A 20,098-nucleotide genomic window follows, 5' to 3' on the forward strand; every position below is an offset into this window, starting at 1 on the left:
CAGAGGAAACAAACAGCAGATCTTGTATTGATTAAACGTAATACACGATAAATATTTACAATAATAATATTTACAATAATAATATTTACAATAATAATATTTACAATAAAAACTATTTTATAAAAAATATAATACATAATATATAATTTTTATGATATTTCCAAAAAATGTTTTTAATTGAAATAGAACTTAGAAATATTAGTTTCAAAATGTGTCTTCGTGCGCGCCGTGTGATACATGAAAAAATCTTATTGAGAAAAATAAAAAGAATCAGAAAAGAATAAATAAGTTAAGGAATATATGCTTTTTTAGCCATATACAAATATGTTTACGTTAAAATTATTAAAAAATTATAATTTGATTCTTACATCTTATTGAAAATAAAAGATGGAATCTGTAAAGTTATTAATACGTATAGTTGCCAAAAATTGAAGCACGATGCACGCAAATAAATTTATGACATTCTTTTATTAATTCTTTTATTAAAATAAAGAAAAAGTAATCGTTTTAGTAATAAAAAAAATGATCAAAGAACATGTGATGTGAAGTACAAGAAAATGAAATGAAGGAATGAAGAATACGAGAAACTGCACTTCAGAAAAAGATATAATCATCCTCGAGTTTTTAGCAAGATGCAAAACGACTTGAATCCTACTGAAAATTCGACGCAATATTAAAGTCGTTCTGAGAAATCAGATCACGTATCTTTCCGTAAGAAACAGGGGAAACGGTTTCGTATTTGGCTGACAGGATCAATGTACTTTTAGAAACGTTAAGCGAGAACAGTCCCAAGTTCGCTACGTCCGTTTTGATATAGCTGACGGTGGCACAAATCTTTTGATACTCTGACAATGCACAATGTGTATTGTGCTTCTTTCTCGATGATCCATAACGAAACTCGCGCGTTTGCCAAGACAGCGAGAAAAAAGAACGGCCTTCCTCGCCGGACGGAGAAAGGACGATGTTTTCTCGCAGGAAGATTTGTATTCTTGAGATAAACAGACGCCGATAAGAGAATGAGAGATAAGAAGAAATAACGAAAGCAGCGCGTTTATCTCCACCTCGCGAACATAATACGCGCTGCTTTCAACAGCTCGCCTTCGTTTGGAAGCCACTTCTTTTCAAGTGTAAACTCAGTACAAGGAAATCTTAATCTTTCGTGCACCTGTCATAATCTCGAAAAAGGACCTTTGATCTTCCCCAGCCGTGCCGTCGCTTCATTCCTCGCCAGTGCACTCATTGCTGTCGCAATAGTACCGTTTCAATTTCGTGAGTTATATTTCATTGGAATTAATCTCTCGAAACGATTTTAATTACTAAATGAAGAAAATTGAAAGCAAGTTATCTTTTCACTTGGTAATTTGTTATTATTTCATGCTTATTGTGTAATATTCGTATTTCTTTAATTTGTAATATTTAGAATAAAGATACCAAGTTTTATATGAATAAAATGTAAACTTTGAGTACCTTAGGAAACTTATGAAGTATAAGAAATGTATAGAAACTTAGTATTTCGATTTTTATTCACGTCACCTCAGCAGAAGACTCTCACGTCTCGTGGAACATCGAATTTATATTTCATTTTCTACCAATACATCGAATGGACCACAAAAGATACGAACGTATATATTCCGGCGTTACTACCAATAGTGTAGTTTCTTTCACCGACGGTCTGACAGCCATGTGAATGACGAAAGCGCAATACCGTAAGATTAAACAACGTCGTTTACTACATATAGGCGCAATCTTTATTCAACGTGTCGTCGCTCGCTGTTAAAGGCTTCGTGTAAACGACGATGACGGTGACTATGATGACGACGACCCGGATGCACGTTTCATGGAAATAGAAATGCCAGCAGTCTAATGTGACGGCGACATGGAAATGGAGCAAATCGTGGAGAGGGGTTGACGGCGGGATGGCCGAGGGGGCAGTGAATGCACCTCGACGGGAAAGGAGCGCGCGTTATCGTGCGACCACTTTTTTCGTCCATTTACAAGCTTTATTCCGAGCGACTGCGACGGGTTCACATCTGCTAAAGCGCGTCTAATGCTTCCTGACCCGAGGCTCACGTGCGCGGATAAGAACAGCGTTAACCTCGGACGAGCATAATAAGGCACTCGCGCAAGACGGACGACTTTGCGGCACGGAAGGTGGTCGCGATAGCGTCACGATGCGATTTCGCGCCTCTGACGTTCGGCTTTTGCCATGAACTATTCGCACGGATAGATTTTAGTCCGTTCAATACCGAGACTATACGTATTCAGAGAGAAATCTGAATTTTTCATAAGTTTTTTTCCTGTAGTGTTATAAGGGTGTAAAAGAATTTTGGAATTGAATTGAATGGGGACCAATCTTGACTGAAAAGAAGTTTATGAAATGGGAAAGTTTAATATGTATATAAAATAATCTATTATTATTAAAAAATATATTAGTTATAATATTAAATGCTACATAATTTCTTTAAGAAAATAAAAGATTTCACACGTTCTTTTCTCATCTTTTTCCAAAATTTAACTTATTTTGTTATTTTATTTAGATTATGAAATTTTATTATTAACTACCTGCTAACTGTGTTTAATTATTTGCTCAAATAATTAAATAATAGTATAACAACTTGAGTTACAACATTATTCCTTATTAATACAATTCAACAACACGCTTTTATTTATTTTTATTTTAAATAATAAATAAAAATAAGATTATAAATTTGAGAATAAAATCCGCAGGTTTTACTTGTTTAAAGAACTTCTTGTATACGGAAATAGCTTCATGTGCAAGCTAATATTTATCGTAGCGTATTACGCGAAAATGAAGTTCTAAAGCGGTCATCTTGCTCGAGGCATTCATATAGGCAATTCACATTGACTAAAGTACGAGATTAACGGTATTGTGACGCATTAGGAACAATGTCAGCCGCAGGGATTCCGTACTCTGGTATTGATCGAATTGAGTCTGCCGATTCACATTGTCATTAACGCATTCGAACGATTTGGCGCGTAACTAAGATTATTAGTGAATTAAATTCTGAATTGTTCTAAAAATTGAGGCTATAAAATAAATGTATATTATTTCAAGCATTAACGAATTAGAAAATAAGTTACGAGAGAAAAAGTCTCACACTTATCATTAAATATTTTATTTGAAATGTTTATATGATATATTTGATATGTTATAATGTCAATTAAAGTCTTTTAAATGACCTAATATCTTTTATTTGCATATTAAGTTTGTGGAGAAGGAAAGAACGCGAGTAAATTCAACGAGTATAATCATAAAGTTGTATAATATTTTTTGTCAAAGTATATAAGTCATATTGTATGAGCTTTGATTTGTGTACTAGACTATTATTATGTATTAGTAATTTTTTTGAGATATAAAAGATATTATCACTTTTGATAGCAAAATGATATTAATAGGAATCTATAGAAAAAAATTAGCAAAGCATGTCAGACGTTTATATATAATATTATATAATTTTTTTAATAAAAATTATAATAGTATGTGAGAAACGAGATTATTACTTAATAATCTTATTATTTACATATTATTATAGTTATAATTAATGTAATAAGCGTACTAAGTATGAATATGAAATTATTATTATACAATGTTAGAATTTTCTATTGAATTGTTTTAAAAAAGCTGCTTTTTGCAATATTTGCATATAATGCAAAAATAAAATTGGATAAAGTATAAAATGTATAATAAATAATCCAGAAATTCAATTAGAATTACAATAAATTAATATCTTTGTGAGAACTTAACTTTATTTTATAAAATTATTTTAATATTACATTTATTTAATTAATTGAAATACAATTTTTTTGTTAAATTAATGTAACTAAACCATTTTAATGATTTTGCTTTTAGCCAATTGTTAAAGTGTAATTTAATTTACTGAATCAGAAGTTAAGTAATTTATATAACGAATTGAAATTATAAATAAATTATGTTTGTATGTACGCATCTGTATATAATTTATTAACTAAAATCAATACAAATAAGTGAGATTAGTTTTCACTAACCTCATCTATTTGATATGTACTAAAAGTGATTAATGAAATTTTATTTATAGTTTATAAATTTCGATATTCGTTATGTGTTTATATTCAAATTCTGCTTTTAATGAACTATAAATTTTTCTATTTTCTTTGAAGGAACAAATGCGAAATAAATATTTATTCATTATCATGATTATAAGATTTTTAATGAAAATTATATTATGTTACATTCCACAATGTACTTCACAACAAAGGAAGATTTAAATATTATATTTTTAAAAATTATGAACAATCAACTTTTCATATGAAGATTTTGAAGAAATATCTAATTAAAGAGACAAATTCACTATATATACCATGTAAATTTTAAATCAATCAATGGAAAAGGTTTTTATTGAAGTAGGTATTTACTGCGAGTAAAGACTGAGTCTTCGATTAGAGGTCTGTGCTCGAGGGAATCTTATTTCACGATCTGTTAAAGGCACACGACATTTCCTCGAACATTTCTAGAGACGTAGCTTCACATGAGAAATCGTTCCGCGGTAAGATACAGCCGTGCCTTGCGGCTCAGTGACATAATCCGGTAATTTCTCTTTCGTGTCTGGTCTGGCTTGGATAGCGAGCTTGAGACGAGTACGAGGGCGAAGGTTAGGCGGGACCAATTAAAATGCCACCCGGCCCCGAATGCCTCCGTCGCTAATCAACTCAGAATTGCGCAATGTTTGGGTCATTAAGATACGCTCTCGGGGCCTGAATTTCCAAACCGAATGTCCTTAAGCCAATTACATGGAGCCTCCGTTCCATTCTGGCGTCTCTACCGCGACTTTAATTTCGTAACCACGATAAAACGTCGTCTTGATTAATTGATTTTAATCTAATTTTGGAAGAAATACGAATACTGCATTCAGATTATTGGTTTTTTCATTACATATTTTTTCCAATAAATCATTATATAAAAAGTCAATAATATGGACACATTTTTGAAAATTATTATTGAAATGAAGTAAAATATGACTAATTTAAAAAAAAATTGCATTAATTATTAATTAATTAAAAACAATAAAATATTTTCTGATATTTAATCATTTGACAAATAACTGACAACTATCAAAGCCTAAGACACAATTATTAGTGAATAATTAATTACAAAGTTTCAAAATTTATTGTAGTTAATTTTGTTTTCTTTGTGAGGGCTTATGTGTAAAGAATAATTAAATAGTTCCAGCCATTAATGTTTATTAGAAAATATTCGCGTATTTTGTATATTAGAAAAAATAATTTTAAGTTATTAAAAAAAAGAGCATAGAAAATCTGAATGTAAAACTTCAATTTTTTTCTTAAAGTATCCACAAACGAGAGTAAAAGATATTTAAAGACTGATGTATTTTTTGCCATCAAAAAAGCGAGTCGTCAAAGTCACCAAAGGCTAAGAATAATCCAAGCTTGAGGTAAAGTAAAGTAATAGAAGACGATGTTTCCTTTTTGAAACGTGGCTCTCGTGCGGCAATTCGATCCTTCTGTCGGCGACTTCAGATTCCTACCACAAAGTCGTAGAAAGCAAACGATACTAAATTCTAGTACGTGATCGTAGTACCATGTAAGGTCGACCCGATATATTCGGAAAATATAACTCATATATCGAAAGGTCGCTCCAACTTATGACCTTCGATTTGAACTCCATGATCACCGTTTTCTTAACTTTATTGGTATTACGTACACGAAAAAAATCTCAAAACTTTTGCACATCTGTGATCCTTAAATTTTGTTATGAACATAAGAAGTTCCGTATTAAATTAGCATTTACAAATATTAATAATTTTTTAATTGTGTGTTAAATAATATAAATATATAGCCATACATTTTCTTCTAAAAAAATCATTTAACAATAGCAAATAATAAAGAGAATGAATAGCGAAGCAATAAATCACGGTTGGATATTCCAGGATTTATAATAATATCGCGCTACGAAGAATGTAGCTGTGAGATATACATATCTATACTGAAGCATAAATCATAGAGTTTCTCATACTGATCTCGGATTTTTTTTTATAACATTATCTACAATTTCTTTCTGTTATCTTTACCAAGTATATCACAAGTTAAGTACACTGTGGTGTACCCGATTTCACAATATATGATTATCTAAATATTAAAGGTAACTAAGAAATTCACGAATAAATTTTATTGATGAATTTGTTGATAACCTTTAATCTTTAAGTAACCATATATTATGAAAACGAGCCTATGTGTCATTGCGATTATTTTGTTTCTTAAATTATGCATTAAAAGAAATTGTTCAAACACGTCACAAGATACTTAAGATCTATATTTCAAGAAAGATTTCTTTCAAGAAAAAAAGAAATATAAATTAGGATTTTTTATTACAAATATCAAAACGATTAAATAAGAGAACGCAATGATCTGCTATAAAAACAAACGAAATTATGACAACAAAACAATTATTTAAGTTTTTTTTGCAATATGCAATCCTTATTTATACAATATGATTAATCAAAAATTTATTATAAGAATATATATATATAATAATATTCTTTTACTTATTGTTAATAATTAATAAATAATATGATCATCTATTGTATTGTTTTACGCAAAAAATACAGAGCACATATATCTAAATTGATATTTTAATTGTAAGAAGCATTTTGGCAATATTATTGTTAATAAAATTTATTTAAAAACACAAAAATAAAATGTCTCGAATATCTTTGACTACTCTGTAATATTGGACCACGTGCTTAGTTCTCACAAATAGGACTTTTGATTTCAAATCGAAAGATTAAATTTAAGGTCCTGGCTTGTGGTCAGCCGAGGGACAAGCACCGGGAATTGGAATTCCTAACGCTGAACTAGCCGGATAGGAAGTGGCCAATAGGAAGTTCTGCCCCTTCGCCGCCGGAGGTTGGTGGACACCCTGCCGCATACAGGAAATGTATCCAACGGGCATGAATCGAAGTAGCAATGAGGAACAGAGCTCAACAACGGCGAATAGACCGGTGTGCCGACTGTGGCGTTTTGTCATCTGTGAATTGTCATAAACCTATATTTTGAGCTCTCATCATATGGAGTTATTTTGTCCTTACAATGGAAGTAGTACTGTAATATCGAGATAACTTGAAACAAATATTTACGTATTATTAAATAAATTTTTATTTACTTATTGAAAAAATATATTGTTAAAATAATTATTAAATTTTTTACTTTTAGATTTTTATTTCTCTAATGAGACAGTGTCATTTTTTATATTGATAATAATAAATAATCAAAAATATTCATCTCTGTCAATTTAGATGAATAAGTATTTAGAAACATGACTGTTCTTTTTTATTTAAAAAATTCATTAATTTTATTTTTTTTCTTTTTTGTTTTATTTTGAATATTTTAAAGTAATTTTATACTTTTCATGATATAATCCACCGAATAATTTGCTCATTTACATCTTAATTCTTTATGTACTTAACGTAAAAGTATCAAAATATTGAATATCTAAGAGGCATCCTTTTAAGTACATTATCCTGATATTATCTTCAAAAAATGAAATGTGGTGGTTCTTATTAAAAACTAGGTAGTTCATCGAAACCTTTTTCCCTATACTCAAAGATTAAAAAATCGTTGATGAAATAAGAAAGGAAGAAAAAGAGAGACGCTCGCATGATCAAGAAGTTTCTTGATAATCATTAAACCCCCGAAGAACATTCTCAACAAGACTGACGTCTGCCATCGGCACAGTCTGACGTTTCATTGGCATACCTGTGGTATTTCATTGAAAAATGTTCTCTCTCGGTGAGCTGTTGGAACGAATGCCGGGATTAAGATAGATAAAGGAAATCTTAGGATCTTTGTGATTTTTTGCCAACCGAAAGGAAGATTTGCGGTGTCGATCAGTAAAGAAAAAAAATCTTTAGAAAATGTGCGAAATGAGATCGACAGATCGATATGAAAAGAAAAGATGAAAACGGAGAAACTGAAAAAGAAAAAGAGGGTGGAAATAAAAAGATGAAAAAGGAGAAATGGTGAAGAAGTTGAAAGGATATTTGTGGAGAGAGGAAGGAGAAAAGGACTTGAAACTCTGTAAAGAATCGAAGGAGCAAGTGAGTAGGCGAAGGGACAGTGATACTCAAGACAACGAAAAAGAAGGGTGGAGAGAAGTGAAGAAGCTGTAAGTCGGTAGGCGGGGGGCGGTGATCGAGTGGGACGAATTGACAAATTCCACGGCTATCCTGGAACACGGCCAGGATCGCGATTTCTATCGATGGGCATCCCGACGACAAGCAGAAAAGGAAGGACACGGGCCGGAAGGACGTTACACCGATGGATGCTCGGGACGATTCATATGATCGATAGTCGCGAATAATGCTTGGGGAAACTTGGCAGTGAAAAATATTCATCGGTATTACTCCTATGATATCTTTGACGTTATTTCAGTGACTAAAACACATCTCGGCAATTTTCTCATAATTATATACATAAATCTAATCGGATGAAAATAACAAATAATTTAATAGCCTAATTTTAAAGGCCAATGAAAATAGCTCAGATTTAATCTACATATATTAGATACTACATCAATTTTTTTGTCAATTTAGATCAATGGATATAAGTAGACAAAAAATTGCAAGCAAACTAACAAATTTGTTAATATTTTTAATAAAATAAAATAAAGTATTTTGATAAAAATTTTATACCGAATATCTCGAGTTAAAGTCAAGAGGATTTGGAAATAAATGGCCATGCAAATTCGATAAATTTGTTGACTTTTACATTCAAGAAAATTATTGAAACAAAAGTTCGGCTAAGATTTACATGTGCTTATATCTATTTGACTTACAATGCATTATACAGATTAAACAGACCTATTTTTTAAATATAATAAATAGTAAAAAAATATTATATTTATTAATCTAGATAAACAAATATCAGATCTAGAAGACATTCACTTATATAAAAACAAATTATTTATAAATATCTCATCTAATGAGCTTATCAATAACATCGCATCCATCCCGGCAAACACAAAGTTAACTGTAAGTAATGCATCTGTTAGTGTAATTACCACAAATATAACTGTAATATGACATGTGTTATATTATTGAATGAGAAATTATAACTAACAAATATGTTACTTGTAAGTGTTTGCTGAGATCATTATAAAAACAGTTGTGATGGAAAATTCAATTCCATTACTATGATAATGAGAAAATACATATATCATAGAACCGAGAAAAAAAGTTTTTGTTTGGCGAAAGGCTGAATATTCTGCAGACATGAGATCATTTACTTATAAATAGATTATTTCTAAATATATTATCTTTTTTAATGAGCCAATCAATAACATTGCAGCAACTCATTGTTATGAAACAACTATGACGTGAATAATGAGAAAATACGTAAATATTATGGAACTGAGAAAAAATTAAAAGTTTTTGTTTTGCGGAAAAGCTGAAAGCTTGTAAAAATATTTTATCCGATTAAAGCGAAAACTTTTTTAATTGGAAAGCGAAGCTCAGTAGAGCGTTGGAATAATATCGACACGATAAAGAAGAAATAGCAACGAACCACGTTCTCGAAATATTACTGTCAAAGAAGTAATTTATCATTGCGATATCGTTAAATTAGGTTCTATCATGAATCTAACGCAATAGATGGAAAGAAGTATACTTATTTATAACAAGGAAGATACTTCTAATAAAATATTTATTTTTAATTTCGGAATTGTGTCGTATACCGAAATATATTATTGGGGGCGAAAAGAAGAACATGATTATGAATATAATTAATGAAATATATGAGTTTTAATTAAATCTCTTTTTATTTATTATCTAAATAGATATAGGAAATTTTGATGATTTTAACATTTTCGTTCGTAAAAGAAACTTGATCAACACATGAAACCTGACCAACGCATGAACGACGCGTTGCACAACAGCACTATTTGTTCGGATCATCACAATAACAATTACAGAAATAACTGCCGCAAATCCACAACTATGTAAAGTTAACTAGACACTTCCTATCCCCTGTTATTCAGTGTAACTACATCTATCAATATTGATTTTTATTTACACAAAAAGAATTTATATTTATTCATTCATATTTGAATCATTCAAATAATTTATATACTATCGTTCATGAATTCGGGAATGCTTGCGATTTTCTTGCATCTCACGAAATGTTCCAGGTAAAAAAATTATAGAAAAGTTTTTACGGACTTTAAAAAAGAGAAATAGAGCCAAGTTTACTTTTTAGTTTTTTAAAAAATTGGTATGATATTTTGCAATGGTATCAAATTTCTTATGTAAAAACTCATTTTTACAAAATACTTTTAACGTTAAAATTAACATCTAGTTTACAGAAAAAAGAAAAGACAAAAAAATACTTTTTTTAATTTTCTCAATTCGCATTTTTTAAAAATTTTTTATTAACTTTTTTTTTAACTTAACTTTTCATGAAATACAACAAAATCGTAAATATTTTCGGATTTACGAACAACGGTATATTCTTTTTTAATCGATTGAAATTTTAAAAAACTAATAAATCTTAAATAAATTATTAAACTAAAAATATATAATAATTATATTACCAAAATATATTACTAATTTTTTAGAAAGCCGAGATAAAATATGAAGAATATTAATATGAAAATATTTTATTCGTAAACATTTTAATTTTATCTTGATCACAGATATAGATATCTATGTATATACATGTAAATATCTGAACATAAGATATCGAAGCGTAGAGCGTTGTAAGAGCCATTAATAAGAGTCGCCTAATTTCTCGAAAGCCCGGAGGCCTCAGCCATTATCTGGGAAACGTAACTCGGTCGAAGAGCGATTAAACAGAGGCCACGAAAATACGTCAACCCGCAGCGGCTTGCATCTGACGGAAAACCTATAGACGGAACACAACCATTAATGAAATGACAAATGTGTTCTTGTCGACGAGAGGCGCGCGCGCATGGGCTTTCTGCGGAAATCGAATATTTAACACCACGATTTTCGAGCCATTTGACTCGAGAAGCATTCATGATTTTACTATAGCTAATGTCCATATTGTGGCACCAACATGACGACTAGCCACTGAAAGCTGAAACGGAAAACCAATTAAACTTAGAAGCACAAACTTTTCAGTAGTAAAAGCAAACGCTTTTTATTCCTCAAAATTAAAATCGCATCAAATTGCAAATAATACAAAGATTATTTAATCTATGCAAGTAATATTGAAATCTTACTACTTAAAGTTTATGAAAAATTATTTTGTTATATTCTTATAAATTTATTTATTTTTTTTTTTATATTATTTCTCTATATGTGCATAGGTGTAGGTATAAAGATATTTGGTTGCTTGGTCAATAAGACAAGGTTTCATACAAGTTTAAATTTAATTGGTTTTTCTTCTTGGCTTTTCAATTATTATGTCTGTCGCTGCGGATTACTTCTTCGTTTAACCTCGTTTGATAAATTGAACAATAAGATGAAAGATGTAATAACCCCGATGTAATTTTAGGTGAACTGCCAGCCGCTGTGCACGACGGGAACGGAGTTTCAAGAGCATTCCTTAATCTTTGGTTGGTTCACCTGACGATGAGCTATGTCTTCACCAGATGACAGTATTAAGGTAAGCACAGACTTTAATAAAATATAGAAAGTTATCAAATTTCCGCAACACTTTCTTTTTTGAAAAAAATAACCAACCGTATATTGTGTCAAAAAATAACAAATTGTATTATGTCATCGGATAATACAGTAATAGTTTTGTATAATATATATGATCATATATATGAAAGAAGTAATTTACGATATCTACAACGAATGTCAAAATCCTTGAGCTTAACAGATTCTTTGATTACTTTGAAGACAATAATTTATTTTGATAAAATTCAAATTTCATAGCCTATTAAACTTACATAAGATGCAGTTGCAATCTGCGTCTGTGCATAAGATTTGACTTACATTAGTTTAAATTGTTGATATTAGATTTATGATCTATTTGTAATATAAGAATCTGACGTATTTTTAAATATTGATTCGTTATTTGTGAAAGAATTAGATATTATTTTCCGCTTTTACGTTTAAACATTAACCGTGAAAAAGTAAAAGTATCACTAAAAGAATGAAAAATGTGGAAAGTGAACTTTTCCATTTAAAATTATCAGTTATAGTGAGAGTGTGAACAATCTCATAAGCTTTAGATGCTAAAAATGGCTCTACAGATTGTTAAATAATCATTCCCGATAATCCACTGCGGTGAGATTGGGATCGAAATTCGTTTGAAAATAACGCATAGCACACAGCGCTGTGTTGAAAATCGCCATGATTAGCTTTTACTATAAAATTACAATGCCGCATTTATTACAGTCATTATAAAATTCCTTTGTGAATTGAACATTTTCATAATTATTAACGCTTTAATATCAAAAACATACGCCTTAGATAATTATCGATAATAATGCTTTGCTCGAAAATCTTCGTTAAACGTTTACAATTTCCTTTAATCTAATCGAATTTATCACCCTTGTCTCGTGGCTACTTTTTTCGCATGCTGGACATATTCTTTGCGTCCGCACAAGCTGCTTTATTTTTCCTCATCCTCACACTCCTGATTTTTTTCGTGTAGTCGCCTAATCCGAGTTTCAGATGAGTTCTCAGGAAGCTCATCGACTTATAAGAGAAGCCCGTACCAAGCGAGTTTCTGGGTTAACGCGAAATATACATCCCTCTGCAAAAAGAAAAGAAAAGCAGAAGGATCACCATGGCTTCCTAGCGATATCGAAACCCTTATACTATATCGAACTAACCGAACGTTATTTTGAATAACTTGAGAAACAGATTCTACTTCAAAAAGATTTAGTTGAAAGATGAAAGAGATCATTTTTTTCTTTTGAAAATTTTAAAGTTTGTATAATAAATTAAATATACTATATATCTATTACTTTAAGGCAATTTTTATTATACAAAACTTGCACATTTCGTTTTGATCGCATACTTTTCCACGAAATATTATAATAAAAATTTATTATAATAAAAGTTACAAAATTATGTAATGGTATGAATCGTATAAACAATACAAACATGATATTTAACTATAATATTTTTCTGATTATATTGTATATTTAATTTTTATATGAAATGAAATTAAACGAAAAAATAATTTAAATGAAAAAAATTTTAATGAATTCTTGCTTTCTTATGCTATAGATAGTAATGTCTATCTGTATCAAGTATACTTCTATAGCATGTTAATGTACAATTGCATTTTATCTACTATTTGATGAGTTTTTCAATTCTTCTAAAGTTTTTCGATTGATTACAAAATTGTCAATTAAAGATCAACGATATTAATAAATAACTTTCTCTATATCAATTTTGAACACGAATATGTCTGATTACTTTTTAATGAAATTACGTGATGGGATTGCCAGTAGTTAATAGAAATTTGAGTTAAGTAATCGAATATTTTATTAGTTTTTTTCTTACATTTCATGTGTCTGATTACACAAAATGCTAATTCAATTAAAAGCTGATTAACTAGAATATATCAAAATCGGTTAATGTTTTTAAAAGATATTGTTAAAATGATCAATGTAACATTCTACTAATTTAAATAATCGTATTTCAACTTTCGATAAATTTTCAAGTAAAATGTTTTACAAAATCTCATCATAAAAAATATGTTTTGCTTCATATAATTACAACAGTTGGAAACATGTAAGCTGTTTTATTTCGAAAGTTATGTAAATCCGATTAGGAAAGTTGTTTTGAAATACGTCATAACTTTGTATTTCTGTATAACTGTGTTCTGTATAATTGTGAAATGTTTTAAAAGCAGACTTTAACCAAGATGTTAAAATAAACAGGTCAGATATAATGACCCACTTGAATAAAATTTGCACGCACGAATTTACATTTTAATGAGTAATTCTAATTTTTATCTATTTTGTCACATATAAGAACTCTAGATTAATGTAAAAATTTGTAATTTAAGGTAACATTTATTATTGATGATTCTGCCTTGTGTCAAACAATTTCCAAATTAAATTCCATGTTGAAGTACACTCGTCATATTATTTGTAAGGTGTCTCGCAATTATTTCCATTTCCATTTCATTTCAACATAATTATAAATAACAAACAAGTTTAATTTATTGCGTCAAGAAATAATTAAATGTATCAGTTCCCTAATCTACTTCAATTTTAATATTGAATTAAAATGATTGATATTTGTAATTTGTGTTGCAGTTTATTGAAATATTTATGATACAATAAAACTCTACTCTATTTTTTTACAAAATTAAATTTTAAAAAATTTAGTAATCGCTGATCTCTGTTCTAAATATACAAATATTTTTTTGTTTGAATGAATTTATTACGTTGTTTATTTATTCCTTAATATTTCTTATTAAATAAATTTTATTGATTTTTATATTTTTTGTTAATTCATTTTAAATAATCAATATTTAAACATGCTAATCTATCTTATAATAATTTAGAACTTTCTAAATATTAAGAGTAATATTAAGAGTATATTATTATAAATAATTGTGTAAAATTAATAAAGGCTTTGTTTTCTTCTTAATTATTATATTTCGATTACGTGTCTCTCTTCTGCATACAAAAGTAGAGATAGGGAAAGAAAAAAATTAAAACCATATAAAACAGATTGATAGAATAAATTGATTTAACTTGCATAAACTTTATTGTTAATTATCATTATTTCCTCCACATTAAATATAATTTAATTTAATTTAATGAAATTTAATTTAATTTAATGTACATAACTAGATCTGATTTTTTTGTATCAAAATTGATACATAAAGAAATATGAGAATAAATTTATGCATAATATATCATATTCTTTATCAACTATTTTAACAAATAATTTATTTAAAAGAGACAGACCACTTATATTTTGAATTGAAAACTTTGTTGATTAAAGACTTGATTAATCTATAAATATATTTGTATTATTATACATATTATTGTATATATTATACATATAAACAAAGCATATGAATTCTTTTAAGAACTTTCCATTTAAATAAAGTAGCTCGAAAGTAGGTCTTGATTCTTGTTAACCCTTTGAGGATCGGATTCTAATAACATAATTTAGAAGATCTTATTTTCTAAGGGTTTTTGAGGTCGCTGAATTTGATTCTGGCTTCAGAATTCTAAAATTCAAATTTCAAAGGAATCGTCTGATTATCGTGAAACTCGGTTTTAAGAGATTCTTTGGTATCGCTGGGTTTGAATGTAGTTTGAAAATATCAAATTTCAAAAGGATAATAACCTCTATGAAGGAAGATAGTGTCACAGTAATCAAAATTTGAAACTCAATTCAAGTCAATATTCATTGTTTGCATAGCACTGATGAGATACAAATAAAGCGAAACTGGAAACTTGATGTTATACTTCGCAATTAAAGATTCTCTAAAACCGAATTTTGTAATAATTAAATCATTTTCTTTTAATTCTGCCTGCTAAACCCATCATTTTTGTTTTTTACCTCAGATTCGAATAAAGTATTAAATTACCTCATATGCCAAGTTTCATACAAGTGAGTTTACAAAATAAAAGGGTGACTTCAAATGGGATTGCTAGTTCACGAAAAGTGAAAAAAAAAAATTAAAAAAGATCAATTAATTTTAAACAAATTGAAACTAAGATTTATGTTTATCTTTGATTTCACATCTGAAGCTGTATGCAACAACCAACCAATTGCTGTACGAAAACTTTATCGTATTTGCAGTTCCTTTATTACGCAACATTCCGCGCAAAACCCTGCAAACTATTTGTTATAAACTATTATTGCTCATATTCACTATACGCGACATCGACATACCGCACGCATTACCGGACCTCCAGCTGTTGTAGTGGTTCGAATGGAGCTTGCGGCATATTGCATACCACGATAATTGCAAGTATTCGCGCGTTCACCATCGAAGCGGCGCGAGCGGGATTGCGCGACCGCGTCATAAAGTAACGTTCGCGCCAGATCATCCATATCGCGGTTCCCGAATGCGTAACGTGAATTAACCGATATTCATAATTCAAGCTTTTATCGTCACCGCGTCGAATCCCCTATTGTGAAGATATAATTTCGCGATGAGCTGCAGGAGGAAACGGCGGTGAGGTAACAGGGGTTGGTTGACGCAAAAGGGAGGGGGAGAGAGTGGTTGAATGCTGCGGCATTGCCGTGTGACGGCTCCCGCGGAAACTATAGCTTATATGGTATAGTTTCCATCGCGGTATCTCACCTCTGCGCTTTCATTATCAGCCGCCATAGATCACGGCGTGAGCTCCCATGACGTCACATCCGTCCATCCCTCATCGCAAAACATCGTTGTTGTACCCGGGGCAACACAGAACGAGAGAGGAGCGTTTCTCCTCCCCTTTCAGCCTCCCCCTGCTCGCAACCTCAATCCCTCTCATCTCGGGTTCCGACCGCTAGGTAACCCACGAAGCACTCTTGTCTCTGTCACTCTTGGTACGGTTTCGATCGCTCGAGCACCGACAAACCGCCGAATTAAATCCGGTGACATCCTTCACTATCACGAAGTGTGTCTGACGTCGTGTGTAATTCACCGTGTGTGCATATGACGAGAGACGTGATGCCGCACGTGGCTTTCCCGTCGCACCGAGTTACGCGATCTGCAAACCGAGGTTAATACCATCGTCAAGATGGAGTCGTCGTGGAATTGTTGTCACGTATTCACGTTCTCCATATTCTCTATTGGAGAACGCGCGGCTAGAATTCGATGCCTCGGCAGGGAATTTTTCCAGAAGCTCTATAACATAAAGTTCTACAATTTCATTCAATGTGATCGATACTATGCGATGTGTGCGATTGCTGTGATTTTATTTGAGCTAGATAATCAGTCCCTTGAAATCAATACATCAAGATATAAGCAACTAATATTTCTATTATATGATTTATGTTATATAAAAACGAAAAAACAACTTATGGAATAATTCCTTTATTTCTTATATTCCTTTCTTAGGAACACATACTCCCCTCAAATTATAATTTGTAATAATGTTTAAAATAAATATTAAAATAATATTAAAAATAAAAAATTTTGAATTTTAATGAAATCATTTTAATAAATAAATATGGATGAGATAATAATTATTTTGTTTGTAATGTAACATCAATAAATACGTGTATACATATATAAGGTCCGCATTTTTTCTTAAAGACGTATTCTTGAGGAAATTTATAGATGAAAATTTTAACAAAAATTTCGAAGCTGTAATAGTTTTTAAATTAATAATGATTAAAGTTGTAATTATATTATACAATAAATTATAATTACATAATTATAATTATAATTATATAATAATTATCAGATAAATAATATTATTTTTATTAATTTTTTATAATTAAAAAATATATTAGGCATATTTTGAACAGAAGTAACGTTATTACTTCATGTGAAATATTATCATCAAGCACTGAATTGAGGCATAAAATCGCAAGGCAGGTGTCCGCTATTATCCGATGACATGGGATCTGTGCATGACGTCCCGCAATTTGAAAATGACGTTATGCCATGCCATTCGTTGGGTATGTCATGCACACACGTAACATAAACATACATATGGCCTCATTCATTTAATTAAAAAAATATACGTATTGAATATTTTCATCGAACGAACGTGATACATTGGCAGTCTCATTTTTTAGATATATCTGCATTCCTGTTTTTTCTGCAACCAGGAAATTGTTATTTATTTATTTACACGATTCTTTATTAGCCCGTGCTTATCATTTCCTGTTGAAATTTATTGAAAATTCCCTCTTCTATTACAAAAAATGTTATATTATTAGAAAATATAAATTCCGCATGCTAATTAAAATGTTATGAAGTAATATAAAATTTGATAAATACATATGTATGTTATTGCGTTAATGTATATTTTGAGTTTTGTTTTATTTAATGATTCAGTAAATGTGGATATAATAGAATTATCTTTGCTTACAACAATTTTTTATTTCAAAATGTATACATAAAATAAAATTAATTGAGCTCTCGAGATAACAAATAAATATAAATTAATTGACAGGTAATTGAGAATAAAAAGACGCAGTTATTAATTTTTTATTTATATATTTTGTCAGTATATTGTGTTTATGAAATATTTAAAAAAATTTGTGTAAATACATATTTAAAATTTATTTAAATAAAAAATAGTAAATGATGAGTAAACATGGTTGAACTTTTTATACATCATATTTCTTATGACTAACGAAGATCTTCATCGTTACTACTACGGCAAAAGAACAATATGCGAAAGAGGAGAGATCTCAAGGGTATATAAACAGCTTAAGAACTGTGATTCATCGGTTTAATCCAATTACGCAACGTCTTGCCTTATCTTAAGAGACGCAGGCCGGTTCTCAAGCAAATTTCACAAATTTTAATCGTCCGTCTCCGCCGAATCTCGCGGGTACTATTTTCTTGAAAAATAAGAGATTTTTTTAAGTCTTGTCGGTAATTACTTTAATGGAATCTGCATATATATCAAGAGAATTTGAAATTTTTTATTTCTTAATTTTTTTATGATTATATTATAACTTAATTTTAAATATAGAAAAAGTTGACACAAAAAGTTGACAAAGAATCTTTTGGAGTTCTTGTTTGTTTAGATCACATATTTTTTTTTAGATCACATATTTTTAAATGACTTTTTAAGTATAATATCTATTAGTGTTACTTTTATTGATTATTTAAACTACGTCTAGACACAGAGAAAATAATAGAAGAATATATTACATTGTGAAATTAATATCTTTATAATCAATTAATTGATTTTGTGTGTGAAAAAAGTTAAAAGACTATATAGATTTGAGAAACCGCAATTGAAATACATTTAAAAGCTGGACACTTTTTCTATACAAAGAAATTTCAAAATTACAAATCTTTAAATATATTTCACATTCTAACATAAATATACACATAACTACATTGAATATGAAAGGTTTAATAAAAAAAAGAAATGTTATTTATATTATTGTTATATTGTCTATTCTTTATATTTTTGTTATAAAAGCGCAGTATAAAACTGTCAATTAGTACGAAACAAGTGCCAATTACCTTCCAAACTGTACAAAGCGGATTTAGCATTAAATCCTTCAATGTGTCTATTCTGACTTGTTTAAGCTATCAACTGGATAACTTTGCCGATTAAAATGTCTGGTGCTAGTATGTATATATATATATATATATATATCGCAAATTACGAAAAAAATGTTTAGGGATAATTTCTGTCGAAACCATACAATTAGCGACGACATAACTTTTATGCCCTTGTTAAACAACGCAGAGAGTTGGGATAAAAATCTCCAATTAAAAAAATTATACTAAATTTTTTACATGAAGTAAATAAATAATTGTAAATTCGTGTGAGGTGCAGGAATATTTGGAAACATCCGGTACAGAAAAATTATTTAGAAAAATCTGTTGCGAATTTAATAATCTATTTGCATTTACATGTCGTATATAAGTAGTCATACCATATAAAATATAATTATTTAAGAAATATGTAGAACGCGCAAGTAAGAAAGGTTATTAATTCAAATAGGTAAATTTGTTAAATGAAAATTAGGATACTTTATAGAATGCATTGAAGTAAAAGTCAGTCATATCGCTGTATTTGAATATACATTTTCTGTTTTATGCAATAAATTATTTTTTTTTAATACTGATTCGATAATTCAGCGCCGAAAATTTTCTAATTATTCGAAACGACTTCAATGCAGATAACACAAATTAATTTACGTTTGGTTGACGTTTTATTTCCTATTCTTCAGCGTCAATTTATGCGATTAACGAATTCATCATGCTATGAAGTATCAATAAAACACTTTAGTGGTAAATTTGACTCGAATTGCATTTTGCTTTGCATGCTTGTAATCATCAACAAGCAAATTTATTGAACTTGCTGCTTCGCATTTCCACTCTGTTAACGTAATTTATAACGTTAGTTAGAGTTCAGTGTTAATCAACTGCCTTTGAGGCATCTGTTGACCTAAACGGTTCAAGTATTTATTTGATCAACCAAATGGAAATTCTCTTTGTA

General features: G+C 29.7%; 1 protein-coding gene across 1 annotated transcript in view; it reads left to right on the plus strand.

Moving 5' to 3' along the window:
• Nucleotides 1–20,098, plus strand: part of LOC105153215 (uncharacterized) — a 258,749-nt gene that overhangs the window by 223,010 nt on the left and 15,641 nt on the right. The window contains exon 10 of the mRNA XM_087404953.1: nucleotides 11,527–11,637. Coding sequence (XP_087261079.1) covers nucleotides 11,527–11,627 — 101 coding nt within the window. The 3' untranslated portion in view covers nucleotides 11,628–11,637. The remainder of the gene's footprint in view (nucleotides 1–11,526; nucleotides 11,638–20,098) is intronic.

The sequence above is a fragment of the Acromyrmex echinatior genome, chromosome 3, assembly GCF_024713525.1.
Source record: "Acromyrmex echinatior isolate Ae372 chromosome 3, ASM2471352v2, whole genome shotgun sequence".
Lineage (NCBI taxonomy): Eukaryota > Metazoa > Arthropoda > Insecta > Hymenoptera > Formicidae > Acromyrmex > Acromyrmex echinatior.